The sequence below is a fragment of the Mustelus asterias genome, chromosome 11, assembly GCF_964213995.1.
Source record: "Mustelus asterias chromosome 11, sMusAst1.hap1.1, whole genome shotgun sequence".
In the NCBI taxonomy this organism is placed as follows: domain Eukaryota; kingdom Metazoa; phylum Chordata; class Chondrichthyes; order Carcharhiniformes; family Triakidae; genus Mustelus; species Mustelus asterias.
The window spans coordinates 76232341-76251325 of NC_135811.1; the positions used below are offsets into that span (position 1 = coordinate 76232341).

Sequence of the window (18985 nt, forward strand, 5' to 3'; positions counted from 1 at the left end):
TACAGTTCTGGACACTATTATAGAAAGGATATTTTTAAACTAGAAAGAGTGCAGAAAGATTTACTTGGATGCTACCGGGACTTGATGGTTTGAGTTATAAAGAGAGGCTGGATAGACTGGGACTTTTTTCTCTGGAGCGCAGGAGGCTTAGGGGGTGACCTTATAGAGGTCTATAAAATAATGAGGGGCATTGATAAGGCAGATAGTCAACTTCTTTTCCCAAAGGTAGGGGAGTCTAAAACTAGAGGGCATAGGTTCAAGGTGAGAGGGGAGAGAAACAAAAGTGCCCAGAGGGGCAATTTCTTCAGTAAGAGTTTTAACAACACCAGGTTAAAGTCCAACAGGTTTATTTGGTAGCAAATGCCATTAGCTTTCGGAGCGTTGCTCCTTCGTCAGATGGAGCGGATATCTGCAGATATCCAAATAAACCTGTTGGACTTTAACCTGGTGTTGTTAAAACTCTTACTGTGTTTACCCCAGTCCAACGCCGGCATCTCCACATCGCAATTTCTTCACACAGACAGTGGTGAGTGTCTGGAACAAGCTGCCAGAGGCAGTAGTCAAGGCGGGTACAATTTTGTCTTTTAAAAAGCGTTTAGACAGTTGCATGGGTAAGATCGATATAGAGGGATATGAGCCAAATGCAGGCAATTGGGATTGGCTTAGTGATTAAAAACTGGGTGGCATGGACAAGGTGGGCCGAGGGGCCTGTTTACATAGAAATACATGGAAACCCTACAGTGCAGAAAGAGGCCATTTGGCCCATCGAGTCTGCACCAACCATAATCCCACCCAAGCCCTACCCATTTACCCGCTAATCCATGCATCTCAGGACTCTAAGGGGCACGGCCAATCAACCTAACCTGCACATCTTTGGACTTTGGGAGGAAACCGGAGCACCCGGAGGAAACCCATGCAGACATGAGGAGAATATGCAAACTCCACACAGACAGTGACCCAAGCCAGGAATCGAACCCAGGTCCCTGGAGCTGTGAAGCAGCAGTGCTAACCACTGTGCTACCGTGCCGCCCTCCTGTTTCTATGCTGTAAATCTCTATGACTCTATGACTCTGAGAGAAAGAATCTCTCCTTGTCTCTGTCTTAATGTTTTGTTGATTTAAATGATAAAATTACATTGCTGCTGCTTCTGATCCTCTTCAATGATCTAAACAGTGAATTAGAATGAAATAAGCTAGCACACATGGGAGATGTGGAGCAACGGATAAGACTAGAATATGCATCAGGTCAGTCTGTGTAAAGATAACATTTTGGTGTGCAAAACCTTTCATCTGATGAAATGTACACAGCCAAATCATTGTAACTGGTAATGAAAACAGAAAGTTGTGGAAATATAGGGTCCATCAGGCAACATCTGTGCAGAAAAAATAATAATGTTCCAGGTCAATGAGCTTGCATCAGAACTGGAAAACATTGGAGATGAAGGGGTTGCAGTGAGAGCCAGCTTCACGGAGTAATATACACCCTTGAAGGGGATAAGCAAGTTGAATCTGTGAAGGCTATTGGCGGGGTTTTCCGCTCTTCCTGTTGGTGGGACTGGGTTGAACCCCCCCCCCCCTCCACAGCTCCTTCCTGTTGGTGGGACTGGGTTGAACCACGCCCCCCCCCCCCCCCCCCCACAGCTCCTTCCTCGGCAGCAAGGCATGCGAGCTACACACAAAAGCCTGTGGACCTCAGCAAGACCGGAAAATCAAAGAATCGCTACAGTGCAGAAAGAGGCCATTTGGCCCATCGAGTCTGCACCGATCACAATCCTATCCAAGCTCTATCCCCATAACCCCACATATTTACCTATTAATCTCCCTGACACTAAGGGACAATTTACCATGGCAAATCAACCCAACCTGCACATCTTTGGACTGTGGGAGGGAACTGGAGCACCTGGAAGAAACCCACGCAGACACGTGCAGACTCCTCACAGACACTCACCCGAGGCCGGAATTGAACCCGGATCCCTGGCGCAGTGAGGCGGCAGTGCTAACCACGGGCCGATGGCTCACTACATCCGCAGCAGGAAATCCAATCCATGGGAGGTGGAAAATCCGGGTCTATAGTTTATGGCTAGAAAAACATATTGAGGCCCTTGGCATTATCGACAGAGGCACAGGGTACAGTAACAAATGACTTGCACAACAATCACTAGCTAGTTCTCAGCTGGGGTGTTGTTTATAATCTTGGAACTACATTGTACAGAGGATTTTGATTTGATTTATTATTGTCATATGTATTAATATACAGTGAAAAGTATTGTTTCTTGCACGCTATACAGACAAAGCATACCTTTCATAGAACATAGAACAGTACAGCACAGTACAGGCCCTTTGGCCCACGATGTTGTGCCGAACCTTTTCCGAAACCAAGATCAAGCTATCTCACTCCCTATCATTCTGGTGTGCTCCATGTGCCTATCCAATAACTGCTTGAAAGTTCCTGAAGTGTCCGACTCCACTATCACAGCAGGCAGTCTATTCCACACCCCAACCACTCTCTGAGTAAAGAACCTCCCTCGGACATCCCTCCTATATCTCCCACCATGAACCTTATAGTTATGCCCCCTAGTAACAGCTACATCCACCCGAGGAAATAGTCTCTGAACGTCCACTCGATCTATCCCCCTCTTCATCTTATAAACCTCTATTAAGTCGCCTCTCATCCTCCTCCACTCTAAAGAGAAAAGCCCTAGCTCTCTCAACCTTTCCTCATAAGATCTACCCTCCAAACCAGGCAGCATCCTGGTAAATCTCCTCTGCACTCTTTCCAATGCTTCCACATCCTTCTTATAGTGAGGTGACCAGAACGGCACACAATATTCCAAATGTGGTCTCACCAAGGTCCTGTACAGTTGCAGCATAACCCCACGGCTCTTAAACTCAAACCTCCTGTTAATAAACGCTAACACACTATAGGCCTTCTTCACGGCTCTATCCACTTGAGTGGCAACCTTCAGAGATCTGTGGATATGAACCCCAAGATCTCTCTGTTCTTCCACATTCCTCAGAACCCTGCCATTGACCCTGTAATCCGCATTCAAATTTGTCCTACCAAAATGAATCACCTCGCACTTATCAGTATTAAACTCCATCTGCCATTTTTCAGCACAGCTCTGCATCCTATCAATGTCTCTTTGCAGCCTACAACAGCCCTCCACCTCATCCACTACTCCACCAATCTTGGTGTCATCAGCAAATTTACTGACCCACCCTTCAGTCCCCTCCTCCAAGTCATTGATAAAAATCACAAATAGCAGAGGACCCAGCACTGATCCCTGTGGTACACCACTGGTAACTGGTCTCCAGTCTGAAAATTTTCCATCCACCACCACCCTCTGTCTTCTATGAGATAGCCAGTCACTTATCCAATTGGCCAAATTTCCCTCTATCCCACACCTCCCTTCTTTCTTCATGAGCAGACCATGGGGAACCTTATCAAACGCCTTACTAAAATCCATGTATACGACATCAACTGCTCTACCTTCATCTACACACTTAGTTACCTCCTCAAAGAATTCAATCAAATTTGTGAGGCAAGACTTAACCTTCATGAATCCGTGTTGACTAGAGAGTAAGAAATTTACTAGAATGGCACCAGGACATAAATCTGTTATGTAGAGAGAATGAAGAAGCTTGGGTTGCTTTCCTTCTGACAGTGAAGGTTGGAGGAGGATTGACAGCTTTTCAAAATGATTACTTTTGATGTGAGTAAATAAGGAGAAATTTTTGTAGTGGCTGAAGGATTGGCTAAGCAGAAGATGCAGATTTAATATGATTGGCAAAAGAACCGGAGGTGACAATAGGAAAGATTCTAATGAGCGCTCATTGGTCTGAACTGTTACCTCTGTTTCTATCTCCACAGATGCTATCCAACATGCTGACTATTAAAAACATTTCCGCTTTTCTATCGATAATATCAAGAATGGGGAGGTGCTGGTGCAGTGGTCTTGTCACTGGACTAGTAATCCAGAGACCCAGGTTAATGCTTTGGGGACCATGGTTCGAATCCCACCATGGCACATGGTGAAATTTGAATTCAATAAAAATTTAATAAATGATTCATCTGATGAAGGAGCAGCACTCCGAAAGCTGGTGATTCCAAATAAACCTGTTGGGACTTTAACCTGGTGTTGTGAGACTTCTTATTGTGCTCACCCCAGTCCAATGCCAGTGTTTCCACATCATCACTAAAAATATGGAATTAAAAGTCTAATGATGACCATTGTTGATTATTGTAAAAAGCCATCTGGTTCACTAATGTCCATTAGGGAAGGAAATCTGCCATCCTTACCTGGTCTGGCCTACATGTGACTCCAGAGCCACAGCTCTGGAATGGCCTAACAAACCACTCAGTTCAAGGGCAATTAGGGATGGGCAACAAATGCTGGCCAGCCAGCAACAGCCAGATCCCATGAATGAATAAAAGAAAGCTACACAGGAAACCTTTGAACTATCAGTTTAAGGGCGGCACAGTGGTTAGCATTGATGCCTCACAGTTCAATCCCGGCCTAGGGTGACTGTCTGTGTGGAGTTTGCACGTTCTCCCCGTGTCTGCGTGGGTTTCCCCTGGGTGCTCCGGTTTCCTCCCACAATCCAAAGATATGCAAGTTAGGTTGCTTGACCATGCCTTAGTGTCAGGGGGATTAATGAGGAATGGGGATAGGGTCTGGATGGGATTGTTGTCGGTGTGGGCCCGATGGGTCGAATTAGTTTTTTCTGCACTGTGGAGATTCTATGTATTTTGTTAGCAGTGCTGCCTCAGTGCCAGGGACCCAATTCCAGCCTTGGATCACTGTCTGTGTGGAGTTTGCACATTCTCCCTGTGCCTGCGTGGGTTTCCTCTGGGTGCTCCGGTTTCCTCCCACAGTCCAAAGTTGTGCGGGTTAGGTTGATTTGGCCATGCTAAATTGCCCCTTAGTGTCAGGGGGATTAACAGGGTAAATATGTGGGGTTATAGGAATAGGGCCTGGGTGGGATTGTGGTTGGTGCAGACTCGATGGGCCAAATGACCTCCTTCTGCACTGTAGGGATTCTATGGATTATCCACTACTGCGACAGCAAGTTTACAAAGTGAGATGGGATGCAGAATGCAAACCTAAAAAAAAATCAGTGGGTTACTATGATTTGTCTGGAATGCCTGAAAGGACAATTGAACCAAATTCACTGACGGCTTCCAACAGGAATTGAATTTCTTGAATTGGAAATAAATGGTAGGCCTGTGGAGAAAGAGTGAGTAGGAGGGGGGTAAGGGGTAAGGGGGGGGGGGGGGGGGTAGGGGGGGGTCGGGGGGGGGGGGAACAGCGGTCAGATCGCTCTATCTGCGCTAGCATAGGCACGATTGATTGACACTTCTGGCATTTATGTGAATGATACGTTTTCTTAAAAAGTTCATTCAAACAGGACTGCTCCAGTCGATGCGAATGAGGAAACAGACATTACTGGAAAGCAGGCTGTGCATTGCGAGAACAAGCAATTATTTTTGAGCTGTTGGAAGGGACACAGGGTTAGATTTTCCTTATCATTAAATATGCTCTCCCTTTTGAAATTTCCAGCAAGCTGGACGCGAGATAAAAAGTGTCAAAAGATCAGGAAGTGAAATGCTCAACTCCCTTCTGGTGTGCCGCAGTCCTCTATTTCCTCAAGATGCTTGTTTGTTGTTTAGGAGCTCTCTTGCTCACGTTTCCCTGTTTGGTTCTGTTTGGGTGTTTTTCTTCCGGCTGGTTCTCCAGTTAGCATCAATATTTGCAAGCCTTCTTGCAATGGAACATTATCTGTAAACATTGTGTCCTCTTTGTTCCTTGGGCCAATCGTTGTTGTTGCATTTCTTGAATTAATGAGCATTAACATTGCAGACACTGAGTATTCTGAGCAGTACTGAAGTTGTAGACGTGCTTAATCTTTTATCAGTTCATCAGTGTTGTGTGCGTTACAAATAAAGTTTATTTATTAGTCACAAGTAGGCTGACATTAAAAAGGCAATGAATTTACTTTGAAACTCTTCTAGTCATCGCACTCCTGCATCTGTTTGGGTACACTGAGGGAGAATTTAGCATGGCCAATGCACCTAACCAGCACATTTTCCGACTGTGGGAGGAAACCGGAGCACCCACGCCGACATGGGGAGAACGTGCCGACTCCACACAGACAGTGACCCAAGCACGGGAATCAAACCCGGGTCCCTGTCTGTGTGAGGCAGTAGTGCTAACCACTGTGCCACCATGCCATCCATATTGTGTCTTTAATCAGCTGTTCCATTTGCAATGGGGGGCTTCTCTTGTGATGAAAGGGTGAACAGGTTGGGCCTACACCCATCAGAGTTTAGAAGGATAAGAGGTGATCTTATTGAGCCTGAAAGATCCTGAGAGGATTTGGTAGGGTAGATATTCAGAAGATGTTACTTGTGGGAGAGACTAGAACCAGGAGACACAGTTTAAGAAAGAGGTCTACCCTTTAAGATGGAGAGGAGGAGAATTTATTTTCTCTTAAAAGGTTATTAGTGTGTGGAACTCTCTTTGGCTGAGTCATTGAATTTATCCAAGGCAGGGTCAGCCAGATTTTTGATAAATAAGGGAAGGACAGCAAAGTGGAGTTCACACAACAACCAGATCGGCCGTGATCTTATTTCGGTGCAAAGGGCTGAATGGCCTACTCCCGATCCTACATCCAATGTTCCTATGAACATTCTTCCCTCCCCCTTTTCAGGAACTATATTTCTGATGTTTATCCATAATCTGTCATTAACCTTGTTTGCAAGAGTGTTAGTATTCCAGTTTCTTCTTGGTATTTTTCTTGCTTACAGATTGCGGCATTTTGTTCCACTCCGACACTACAGTTTTAGTGCAAATTGTGCCAGGGTTGGAAGCCAAGTCCTGGCCTGATACTGAATTGAGCCTCTCTAGAGCCCTGAATTTGCATTACTCCAGAATCACTAACACCTGGTTTGCATCCCTCCAGATTAGTCTCAGTACAAAGCTGGTAGCACTTTGCGGGGAGACTGTGGCGTTGTAATAATGTCACTGGACTAGTAATCCAGATCGAGGTCCAGGCTAATGCCCTGGGAGCATGGGTTCAAATTCTACCATAGCAGCTGGTGAAAGCTAGTCTCAGTAATGGTGACCACGATATGACCATGACTAAAATGACTTCTGCCTGAATCCTTTATTCTCAAAGGAAATTACATAAAAGGGCACAAGACTCAGGGCACATGACTATGGAAAGCTACAGTATCCAACATGTACAGTGCAACAAAATAAAGGCATTTCTCCAAACAGCTATCATTGATTGTTGTAAAAACCCATCTGATTCACTTATGTCCTTTTAGGGAAGGAAATCTGCCGTCCTTACCCGGTCTGGCCTACAAGTGACTCCAGAACCACAACAATGTTGTTGGCTCTTTACTGCCCTCTGGAATGGACCAACCAGCCACTCAGTTCAAGAACAATTAGGGATGAGCAACAAATGCTGGCCCAGCCAGTGTGGTGAACCATCGTTGGTTCCCACTGGATAGTACTGAGCCAGGGCTGGCCAGTACTACAGGAATGTATATAGGTTACTGTGGGATTGTACTAATGTTGCTGTTGGGTTAGGGTGGGGTTGTTACACCTGTGTTTGTTACTGTTGTGGCACATCCCAGTCGGGCTCCGCCTCCTGGGAGAGGTATAAGAGTCCCTGCTCGGACGGGACCCCTTCAGTCTGGGATAGTGTGTTAAAGTTCTGATAGCTTCATTGTTAGTTAATAAAAGCCTTCTTTTACTGAAGCTTCGAGCCTCGTGTCCAATTGATGCGCATCAGCCAGCGACACCCACATACCGCGAAAAATGAAGAAAGAAATCTTCACACTATAGGGTCACTGATCCTCACGGAGCAGTTAGTGCAGGAGTCTCCTGAAATGAGTAAATGATCGGAATGCTGCTGCCAGTCACTCAGGAATCGTGTTTCGGTCTCTGTCCACACATTTAACACTGTCAGTTTTCAAGCAAACTGAGTGACGTGCATACATTTAATGCAAAGCACAAAAATGTGACTAGTTTCTATAGTAACTGACAAATTCTTCTTTTCCTCCTCTTGCCCTCTGGCTGTATTACCAATTACTGACCCGGGCTACTGACTCGGGCCACTGACTCGGGCTCACTTGTGACACTAATAAAACTATAAGGGTATCTGACATAGCAAGGGTTGATGTAGGATTGGGAAACCATACAGCCCACGGTGCCATGAAAAGTGACACATGACCTGAGACTAAGGTCAGTTGTGGATTGGGCGGAGACCTGTGTAAAAGCAAGCATGGAATCAGCTCATAGTTTGGGCTATATCTTGTGTACATGTATATAATTTTGTGTTATTAATAAACCGGTGATGTTCAACCATACAAGGGTCAAAACACCTCCGAGTTACCTTCTGAACATACAACAGTTATTGTTGACAAAATACCTTCAGTGGAGATGCAAGGTGGAGCAGTGGGTTCAAAAATGTTTCTTTGCAGTCAGGAACTGTTTAAAGCCTTTTAGCTGTTGGGATGAAAGTCCTGTTTGGTTACTGCCGACATGTGTCTGAAGTGAATGAATTTGGTCTTAATAAAATTCTCAATGGGTATGGGCCCTCAGTGCCAATGGTCCTTAATTTATGTTAGCCTTCCCAGTCAGAAGTCACAGAAGAGTTTGTACAAGGTGTAATCTAAGTATTGTATTTGTACTGACACTTGTGTCCCTTCTCTATTTGCAGAGCGTCCTGTATTCACACAGCCCCTGACAGATGTCACTGCGGACGAAAGCAGCACCATCACGCTACGGGGAAAAGTTACTGGAACACCGCCAATCACCATATCCTGGTTTATAAATGGTGAGATTGAACCCTGATGATGGGTGTTCAAACTATGGGGCCATTGGGAGGTTGATTTCAAGTGGGAGGCCGCACTAAAAACTTTCTGATGTCCAGGGGTGTGAAAGAATCAAACCAAGACTTAATCTGTAACACACAAAAACGTGAGGGCTGATTTTAAATCTATAAATGAATGTGTTTTGATTGAGTAAAAATCTCCCCCTGTAGCAGTCTGAATGCTATAGTTATATGAGTTAGCTAAAATGGCTGAGCGCAGATGGCGATTCATTGATAACCCAGTGCTTGTGATTTCAAGGTTGAACATCCTCAATTTGGGGTGGAGATGCTGGCATTGGACTGGGGTGGGCACAGTAAGAAGTCTCTCAACACCAGGTTAAAGTCCAACAGATTTATTTGGAATCACGAACTTTTGGAGCGCTGCTCCTTCACTCACTCACTCACTCACCTGATGAAGGAGCAGCGCTCAGAAAGCTCGTGGTTACAGATAAATCTGTTGGACTTTAACCTGGTGATGTGAGACTTCTTACTGTATCCTCAATATGATATTTATACTAATGTCTTGCCTTCATTGACTTCAGAATATTCAAATCCTTTGGTGTGAGAACATCAAGTCAGCTATATTAATCATCTGCCAGCCATACTTCATCATGGGGGAGATGGTGACATTGTAGTAATGCCACTGGAACAGTAATTTAGAACCCCAGGGTTCAAATCCCACCATGACAGCTGGTGGAATTTAAATTCAATTAATAATCTGGAAATGAAAAGTTAGCCTCGGTGTCACAAACCCAGCTGATGTTATCTATGAAGGTGTCCAAACCTGGAACACTGGTTCGAGGTGTTGTATAATTTTGCTTCAAGGAATGGTGTGAGGAGCCATGTGCAAGAGCCAGTGAGAATCGTTACAGCCCAGTCATAGTATAACACTTATTAAAGACTATTTATTACAATAAAGAAAAGACCCATATACACAAGCAGGACTATAATGATCTAAGACAGTTACATATAAGAACTACTAAGCAGACATGTAGATAATACCCTTTTTGACCCTGAGGACATTTATGAGATCTGAACGCTTTCAGAACTTCCCTCTTCCCAAACAACATCCAATTCAATAGATTTCTAAGTAAATGCCAGCTTATAGTTGCCACACTGTTATGTTTGAGTAGTTATTCTGGGAAACGTCCCTTCTTGGTTCAGTGAAGATATAGTATTAACTGTCTCCACAAAGGTTTCTGCACTCTTGCTTCTAGCCTGTGAGCTAGAACCGGCTCACAGGCTGCTAGATGCAAAACCTGCCTCTCAGGCTGCTGGGTGGAATCTATCTCTTGTTTCCACGAAAGGCTGGCAATTGTCCTATAATTTTTCCTTTGATGGTTCTTTCTGAGTATTTGCTGTCTGTCCCCTCAGCTCCTGTAGGTCTAAAAGATTAACAATGAATGCCATCCCTGAATGGTTTTCCATCATCTAATGTTTCTTATTAGCAGGATGCTGTATACTTCTGGTCTGTCTACAACTGCTAATCTTTTTACTGGGAGACTGGCATCCTGTGAAATACCTTCTAAACTGTTTGTTTTGTCACATTCTTGTATTGCTTGTTACAAAGCACAGTCGTGACAATGATGGTGACCACGAAGCCATTATTGATTGTCGTAGAAACCCATCTGGTTCACTAATATCCTTCAGAGAAGGAAATCTGCCGTCCTTACCCGGTCTGGCCTACATGTGATTCTAGAGCCACAGCAATATGGTTGATTCTTAACGACCCTCTGAAATGGTGTGGCAAGCACTCAATTCAAGGGCAATTAGGGACAGGTAACAAATGCTGACCTGGTCAGTGATGCCCCCATCCCTAGAAAGAATTTTTTTTCAAAGAGCCTCTGGCAGCTGAATCCGAGAAACACTTGGTTTTTATGATGCTTTCTGTTTATTGAATGATGGCCAAAGCTGTAATGAAGAGTTCAGTGCAAGTGAGGCAAATGGGAATTCATAAAATAAATAATTTTGCCTCTTTTTGATGGCCACTGATTGGTGTAGGCCGTAGGCTCAATACCTGCCCTGCTTGTCACCGACTCATTTCCTGATGGGGCCTTTCAAGAGTTGTTAAGCCACCAATTTATATGTTTAAGGGTCATAATGCCTCTTTTAGGTGTTCACTTGGGACACCAAGTAAAATAAATTTAAGTTTATTTATTAGTGTCACAAGTAGGCTTACATTAACATTGTAATGAAGTTACTGTAAAAATCCCCTAGTCGCCACACTCTGGCGCCTGTTCGGGTACACTGAGGGAGAATTTAGCATGGCCAATCCACTAACCAGCATGTCTTTCAGACTGTGGGAGGAAACCGGAGCATCCGGAGGAAACCCATACAGACACGGGGAGAACATGCAGACTCCACACAGACAGTGACCCAAGTCGGGAATCTAACCCGGGTACCTGGAGCTGTGAGGCAGCAGTGCTAACCACTGTGCCACCGTGCCATCCCCACAGCTTGGGTAGACAGGGTGCAGGCAGCTTTGTTCGTAGATGAGTCTGCATTATTCTTGCTTCACATTCAAAAGCAACAGCTGAATGGTGAAGTGTTACAATTCCCTCACCCAATCCCCCATTGCTGAATTCTAAACATTTAGGGAATTAATGATGGTAACCATAAGACTCCTAAACATGATGTTAATGACCAGCATCATCTTCCTCTCCATCGACATCAGGATGTCCAGTGAGCAATAGCACAGGTCGGTCTGGGATAGCACTCTCAATTCCAGGTGACAATGCTCAGTGCCCAGAATAACTGAAAGGAGAGACAGGCTTGGAGTTCAAACAGACACGGACGTCAGCAACTTGGGCGCTTGCAGTGATTTTTTCCCCCCCATCAGTCCTCAAACCTTCATTACTGTAAACCATTCCCAAGCTGTTTTACACTGTGGCACCCACTTTAACACTGTGTAATTAATGTCATCTCTGAAGTGACAAACACAAAACAGAAAGAAAGTAGCGTAGCAACATTCAGTATAGAATTACAAATGTTTGTGCGCTATAGATCATGATGTAATGCATAATGAAAATCTGTACTTTAATTTGCTTTGTTAAAAAAAGTTATTATTTCATGTGCAATTATTTAGATTTCAGTCAAGCTCTCTATCGTCCTCATGACAGAAACCTCAGTGAAGACCCTCTCCTCCTGCTTTCTGGCCCAGGATGGCTACCCATGCACCTTCTGCACTTTGCCCCCTATAAAGATGGCGACTGTGTAAATGCCTTGCTGCACTTTGCCCCCTATAAAGATGGCGACTGTGTAAATGCCTTGCTGCACTTTGCCCCCTATAAAGATGGCGACTGTGCAAATGTCCTGCTGCGCTTTGCCCCCTATAAAGATGGCGACTGTGCAAATGTCCTGCTGCGCTTTGCCCCCTATAAAGATAGCGACTGTGCAAATGCGCTTTGCCCCCTATAAAGATGTCGGCCATAAACCCAGCTCCAACTGTGGGGAGAGATCCTGCAGCTGCCATCTTGCAGCTGCAAACGGAGCTTCTTACTCCGGGTTTGCAGCCCTCACAATATGTTTATGAAGTTTCCCCATCTGCCCTCCAGTTCCGTCGCTCTCCCACGTCGTGGCTCAGAGAGCAACTAGGAGAGGAGCACGGCACGGGTAGGCCAGGGTGCCGCCTGGGCTGATGGGGGCTTGCGACCTAACTTGCTGTTTGTGGGACCCGAGTGGGAGTCGTGACCAACAGTTTGGGAAGAGCTGTGTGTCAACTTCATAGAATCATAGAATCCCTACAGTGCAGATGGAGGCCATTCGGCCCATTGAGCCTGCATCGATAACAATTCTATCAAGACCCTATCCCCACAAACCTAGGTATTTACTCTAATAATCCCCCTAACCTACACACCTTGGGACATCAAGGGGTAATTTAGCACACCCAATCCACCTAACCTGTACATCTTTGGACTGTGGGAGGAAACCAGAGCACTTATTTATATACCATTTATATAGACGATCTGGAGGAGGGGACTGAGTGTAGGGTAACAAAGTTTGCAGACGACACAAAGATAAGTGGAAAAGTGAATCGTGTGGAGGGCGTAGAAGGTCTGCAGAGAGATTTGGACAGGCTGAGTGAGTGGGCGAGGATCTGGCAGATGGAGTATAACGTTGACAAATGCAAGGTTATTCACTTTGGAGGAAATAATAGCAAATTGGATTATTATCTAAATGGAAAAAAATTACAACATGCTACTATGCAAAGGGACCTGGGGGTCCTTGTGCATGAGACGCAAAAACCCAGTCTGCAGGTGCAACAGGTGATCAAGAAGGCAAATGGGATGTTGGCCTATATCGCAAGGGGGATAGAATATAAAAGCAGAGATGTCTTGCTGCATCTGTACTGGGCATTGGTGAGGCCGCAGCTGGAATACTGTGTGCAGTATTGGTCCCCTTATTTGCGGAAGGATATATTGGCCTTGGACGGAGTGCAGAGAAGGTTCACCAGGTTGATACCAGAGATGAAGGGTGTTGACTATGAGGAGAGACTGAGCAGATTGGGTTTGTACTCGTTGGAATTTAGAAGGCTGAGGGGGGGATCTTATAGAGACCTATAAGGTAATGAAGGGGCTGGATAGGGTAGAGGTGGAGAGATTCTTTCCACTTAGAAAGGAAACTAGAACTAGAGGGCACAGCCTCAAAATAGAGGGGGGTCAGCTTAGGACAGAGTTGAGGAGGAACTTCTTCTCTCAGAGGGTGGTGAATCTCTGGAATTCTCTGCCCACTGAAGTGGTGGAGGCTACCTCGTTGAATATGTTTAAATCACGGATAGATGGATTCCAGATCGGTAAGGAAATTAGGGGTTATAGGGATCAGGCGGGTAAGTGGAACTGATCCACTTCAAATCAGCCATGATCTTATTGAATGGCGGGGCAGGCTCGAGGGGCTAGATGGCCTACTCCTGCTCCTATTTCTTATGTTCTTATGTTCACCCAGAGGAAACCCATGCAGACATGGGGAGAATGTGCAAACTCCGCACAGACAGTGACCCAAGGTCCCTGGTGCTGTGAGGCAGCAGTGCTAACCACTGTGCCACCATGCCGCCCCATACAGTAAAATACAGTATCCTAACTTGGTAACTTCAATGGAGTACGCCATCTATTTTTACTCTTGTCAATGCTGATCCCAATCTGCTTTCAGGTAAAACAGCAAAGTTTGGCAGAGCTTCTTTCGACAGTGGAATCGCACAGTGGGTGGTTGAGGACTGTTTGCCAGAAGATGAAGGAATATATGAATGTGTTGCAGAAAACGCCGCAGGAAGAGCATCAAGCATTGCCGCAGTAACAGTCCGAGGTGTGTAAGAATGGTAAAAGTGCTGATGTGTGTAGTGACTGACACAAAGTAAATATTGGAGACTCCTGGTCAGCAGTTTTGTAGTGTTGGTGACCACAGATGGGACAGAATCATAAAAATACTACAGCACAGAAAGAGGCCATTTGGCCCATCCAGTCTGTGTTGATTCTCCGTAAGAGCAAATGACCTAGCGCCCTCCACAACCACCATTTTACCATGATCCTGCAAGTTCTTCCTTTTCAGATAACAATCCAGTTCCCTCTTAAATGCCTCAATTGAACCTTCCTCCATCAACGCTCTCAGGCAGTGCATTCCAGATCCTAACCACTCACTCCTCATGTCGCCATGACGACATTTACGAATTATCTTAAATCCTTCCACCAATGGGAAGAGTTTTGTTCTCTGTCTACTCTGTTCAGGCCCCTCGTCATTTGGAATATTTCTCTCAAATCTCATCTCAATATTTATTAATCCAAGGAGAACACTCCCAACATCTCCAGTCTATCGAAGTAACTGAATTTCTTTATCTCTCGCACTATTCTCGTGAATCTTTACTGCACTGCCTCTACTGAAAGGAGTTTTGACCACAAATATTTATGTTTTTTCTAAGTTTAAATTTTGTTCAAATATTTGTTTTTTAAGATTAAAGTTTGCTCTTTTCAGAATATTACAGTTTGGAAATAGATGATTTAACCCATGAAATCTGTGTTTTTTTCCTCATCTGAATCGTTGAGTCTAATCCCAAATTCCTCAATCCTCCATACACTGTGAATTCCTTCTTTTTAAGCAATTGTTATAATCTTGTTTTGAAATCACTTAACGCTGTTCTTTGCAACCTTGGTATCCTGATGGCCCCAATGCTTTTCCTTCACAAAGACTGCCTATTTGCAGCTCTCTAACATTGCTCGTCTCTGTTCCTACCTTAGTCCGTCACTCATTGAAACCCATGTTTACACTTCTGTCCCCTCCAGACTCAAACGTACACCTGGCCAGCCTCTTGTCCTCCATTGGCTCAACCTTACCTCTGCGTGTGTTCATGACCACCCATCACACCTACCCACCTTGGCCAACAGTGTCTCCTTGTCCCATTGTGCCTCAAATTAACAATCCTCATTGTGTTTAGATCCCTCCAAAGTCTTGGTTTCTCCTGCCATGCTTCCAATACTAAACAATCTCCCATATTTTTCGATGATTGATGTGGGTAGGGCAGTGGATGTTGTCTACATGGACTTCAGTAAGGCCTTTGACAAGGTCCCTCATGGCAGAGAGGTGCAGAAGGTGAAGTCGCATGGGATCAGAGGTGAGCTGGCAAGGTGGATACAGAACTGGCTCGGTCAAAGAAGACAGAGGGTAGCAGTGGAAGGGTGCATTTCTGAACGGAAAGTTATGATGAGTGGCGTTCCTCAGAATCAGTGCTGGGACCTTTGCTGTTTGTAATATATATAAATGATTTGGAGGAAAATGTAACTGGTTTGATTAGTAAGTTTGCAGACGACACAAAGGTTGGTGGATTTGCGGATAGTGATGAAGACCATCAGAGGATACAGCAGGATATAGATTTGTTGGAGACTTGGGCAGAGAGATGGCAGATGGAGTTTAATCCGGACAAATGTGAGGTAATGCATTTTGGAAGCTCTAATACACACAGGAAATATACAGTAAATGGCAGAACCCTTAAGAGTATTGATAGGCAGAAGGATCTGAGTGTACAGGTACACAGGTCACTGAAAGTGGCAATGCAGGTGGAGAAGGTAGTCAAGAAGGCATACGGCATGCTTGCCTTCAACGGCCGGGGCACTGAGTTTAGAAATTGGCAAGTCGTGTTGCAACTTTATAGAACTTTAGTTATGCCGCACTTGGAATATAGTGTTCAATTCTGGCCACCACACGACCAGAGGATGTGCAGGCTTTGAAGAGGATGTTGCCTGGTATGGAGGGCATTAGCTATGAGGAGAGGTTGGAGAAACTTGGTTTATTCTCACTCCCCCCATTGCCCTCTTCTCACTGGAACGACGGAGGTTGAGGGGCGACCTGATAGAAGTCTACAAGATTGAGAGGCATGGACAGAGTGGATAGTCAGAAGCTTTTTCCCCAGGGTGGAAGAGTCAATTACTAGGGGGCATCGGTATGAGATGCGAGGGGCAAGGTTTAACGAAGATGCATAAGGCAGGTTTTTTACACAGAGGGTGATGGGTGCCTGGAATTCGCTGCCAGGGGAGATAGTGGAAGAGGATATGATCGTGACTTTTAAGGGGAGTCTTGACAAATAGATGAAGAGGATGAGAATGGAGGGATATGGTACCCGGAAGGGTAGGGGGTTTTAGTTAAGTCGGGCAGCATGGTCGGTGCAGGCTTGGAGGGCCGAAGGGCCTGTTCCTATGATGTAATTTTCTTTGTTCTTTGTTCTGTTCTCCATTGCTCTGACTCTAGTTTTTTTCTCCTCTGCCATCTCCATCAACCACCAAATCCATGTCGCCATTAGTGACCATGCCTCCAACCATGATGATGCCAATCTTTAATGTTTCCCCTAAACCCTAAAGTCTTCCCTGTCTCCCTTTAAGATCTTCCCTAAGCCAACATTTAGATAACCCTATCCTCCCCTCCTTTGTCTCGTTTTCCCAATTCTTTTCACCTCGGTGAAGTACTTTGAAAGGTTTTTCCGTACGTCTTGAGCCCTGAATATATTCACCAAGTCCGAGTTACCTTCCCATATCTCATGCTCCAATCTATTTATTTATATTGCTGACCCCATCACAGCATTGAAACAGTCCTAGCCAAAATTATCTGACTAACAACCCCCCCCCCCCCCCCCCCCCTCCCTCCACCTCCCCCCACTGCCCTCTTCTCCTCTAAGTCTCCTTTCAAAGGCGACCTCCCAACAGCCAAGGAACATCCAGCAAAATTCCCATGGCAGGAACTGTCATTGGGTTCACATGGTAATCCTTCAAAAGGGTGGAGGAGGATCAGACAAACCTGTTGGACACTTGATAGGGAGACAATAATGTCAAGATTGTGTAATCCTGCATAGAATATGAGGCATCTGATAGGTGCAGTTCGAACATTGTTCTGTTGCCGTTGGCCATCTGTGAATTGAGGGCCAAGTTGTTTTGAGACATTTCCTTTAGTAGTAATTTCCACAATATTAAATGTTGAATTCTCGATTATTCGCCCCTCCCTGTTCTTGGCCACCTCTGCAAAATTCCTTTATGTTTGTGCTCGTTCTGGTCAAGTACAGATCTGCTCTGGTATCTGTCTGATACAGTATTCATTTCTGCTCATACAGAGCAAATAAAAGGCACTAATCTTTTAATCTCCTTGGCATGTGACGTCCTCACATGAACAACCGGTTCAGTAATCCACAAGGTAAAGCCAAAAGATGATTCAATAATACCAGCAATTAGACCAGTTAGGAAAAGGATGGTACAGTGCTCTTTCGATACGGAGAGCCTGCTTGATTTGTTCTGTTTATTGTCATCATTTGTAGCAGTATGAAATAACTACTGAGATATATCCTCTGTTTAATAGACTTTGAAACCCTTCAACAACTGAAACATTTGCCCACGCCAGTCAGAAACACTAACTGTGACGGCAGGATTGGTGAGAATCACTCGGTACTTGAAAGTAAACGTCATGGTGCTGGATCCAAGGTCCAATGTTCAACCAATCCTTTGAATCTTCAAGAAAAGATACAGGCCACAAAGAATAGGAGCATTCCTACAGGTAATGCTTAAGATGAGTGTATTTTAATTCAACAATAATTACCACTAATATTAGTGTGAGGTGATATCTATTCTTACCGCAAGTAAGGCAACAGGAGGTGATGGCCTCGCATTATCGCTAGATTATTAATCCAGAAGCTCAGCTAATGTTCTGGGAACCTGGGTTCGAATCCCGCCACGGCAGATGGTGGAATTTGAATTCAATAAAAATATATCTGGAATTAAGGACCTGCTGATGACCATGAAACCATTGTCGATTGTCAGAAAAACCCATCTGGTTCACTAATGCTCTTTAGGGAAGGAAATCTGCTGACCTTACCTGGTCTGGCCTACATGTGACTCCAGAGCCACAGCAATGTGGTTGACTCTCAATTGACCTCCAAGAGCAACTAGGGATGGGCAATAAATGCTGGCCACATCCCTTGAATGAATTTTAAAAAATAAACCGGTGATTCAGACCCTTCATTCATCCTCACCTAATTAGTATTTACTTATTTTCTGATTTTCTAATGTGCTCAATTTAAGATGCGCCTGCTCTGTCGATGTTAATGTTTTAGTTGGATTATGGTTCCAAAAATGCCATAATACCACTATTGCCTCATCTGACTTACCATTCTTTAGTGGTAAATCATAGTGCATTGATAATTGCATTGCACTGCCAATTATCATCCCCTAGGATGGCAGTGCAAGATGGTGACCATTCAGAAATTAACACCATACGTTGACATGCTCTGACCAATATCTTGTCTGGTGTTTCAATGGTGCACTGCTCCAAGAACATAATGCACCCAGTAAATGGTTCTGAGTTGGCCCCCATTTCCTCATCAAGCTGGTTCATAGATCGATTCACAGAACATTTACTGCACAGAAGGAGACCATTTGGCACGTTGTGTCTATGTTGGCCAAAGAATGGCTGTGCAGCCCAATCCCAATTTCCACTTGTTCCGTAACCCTGTAGGTTACAGTTCCTCATGTGTCTATCCAAGTTTGGGGAGCTGGTTAGCTGCCCATTGGTTCGTGATGCAGAGAGACGCCAACAGTGCAGGTTCAATTCCCGTACCGGCTGAAGTTATTCATTGCCTTCTC

General features: G+C 44.8%; 1 protein-coding gene across 1 annotated transcript in view; it reads left to right on the top strand.

Annotated features, from left to right (window-relative positions):
- Positions 1–18985, top strand: part of LOC144500602 (myosin light chain kinase, smooth muscle-like) — an 86062-nt gene that overhangs the window by 17719 nt on the left and 49358 nt on the right. Inside the window, exons 2-4 of the mRNA XM_078223783.1 lie at positions 8730–8846; positions 14028–14180; positions 17706–17900. Of these exons, the coding sequence (XP_078079909.1) occupies positions 8730–8846; positions 14028–14180; positions 17706–17900 (465 nt within the window). The remainder of the gene's footprint in view (positions 1–8729; positions 8847–14027; positions 14181–17705; positions 17901–18985) is intronic.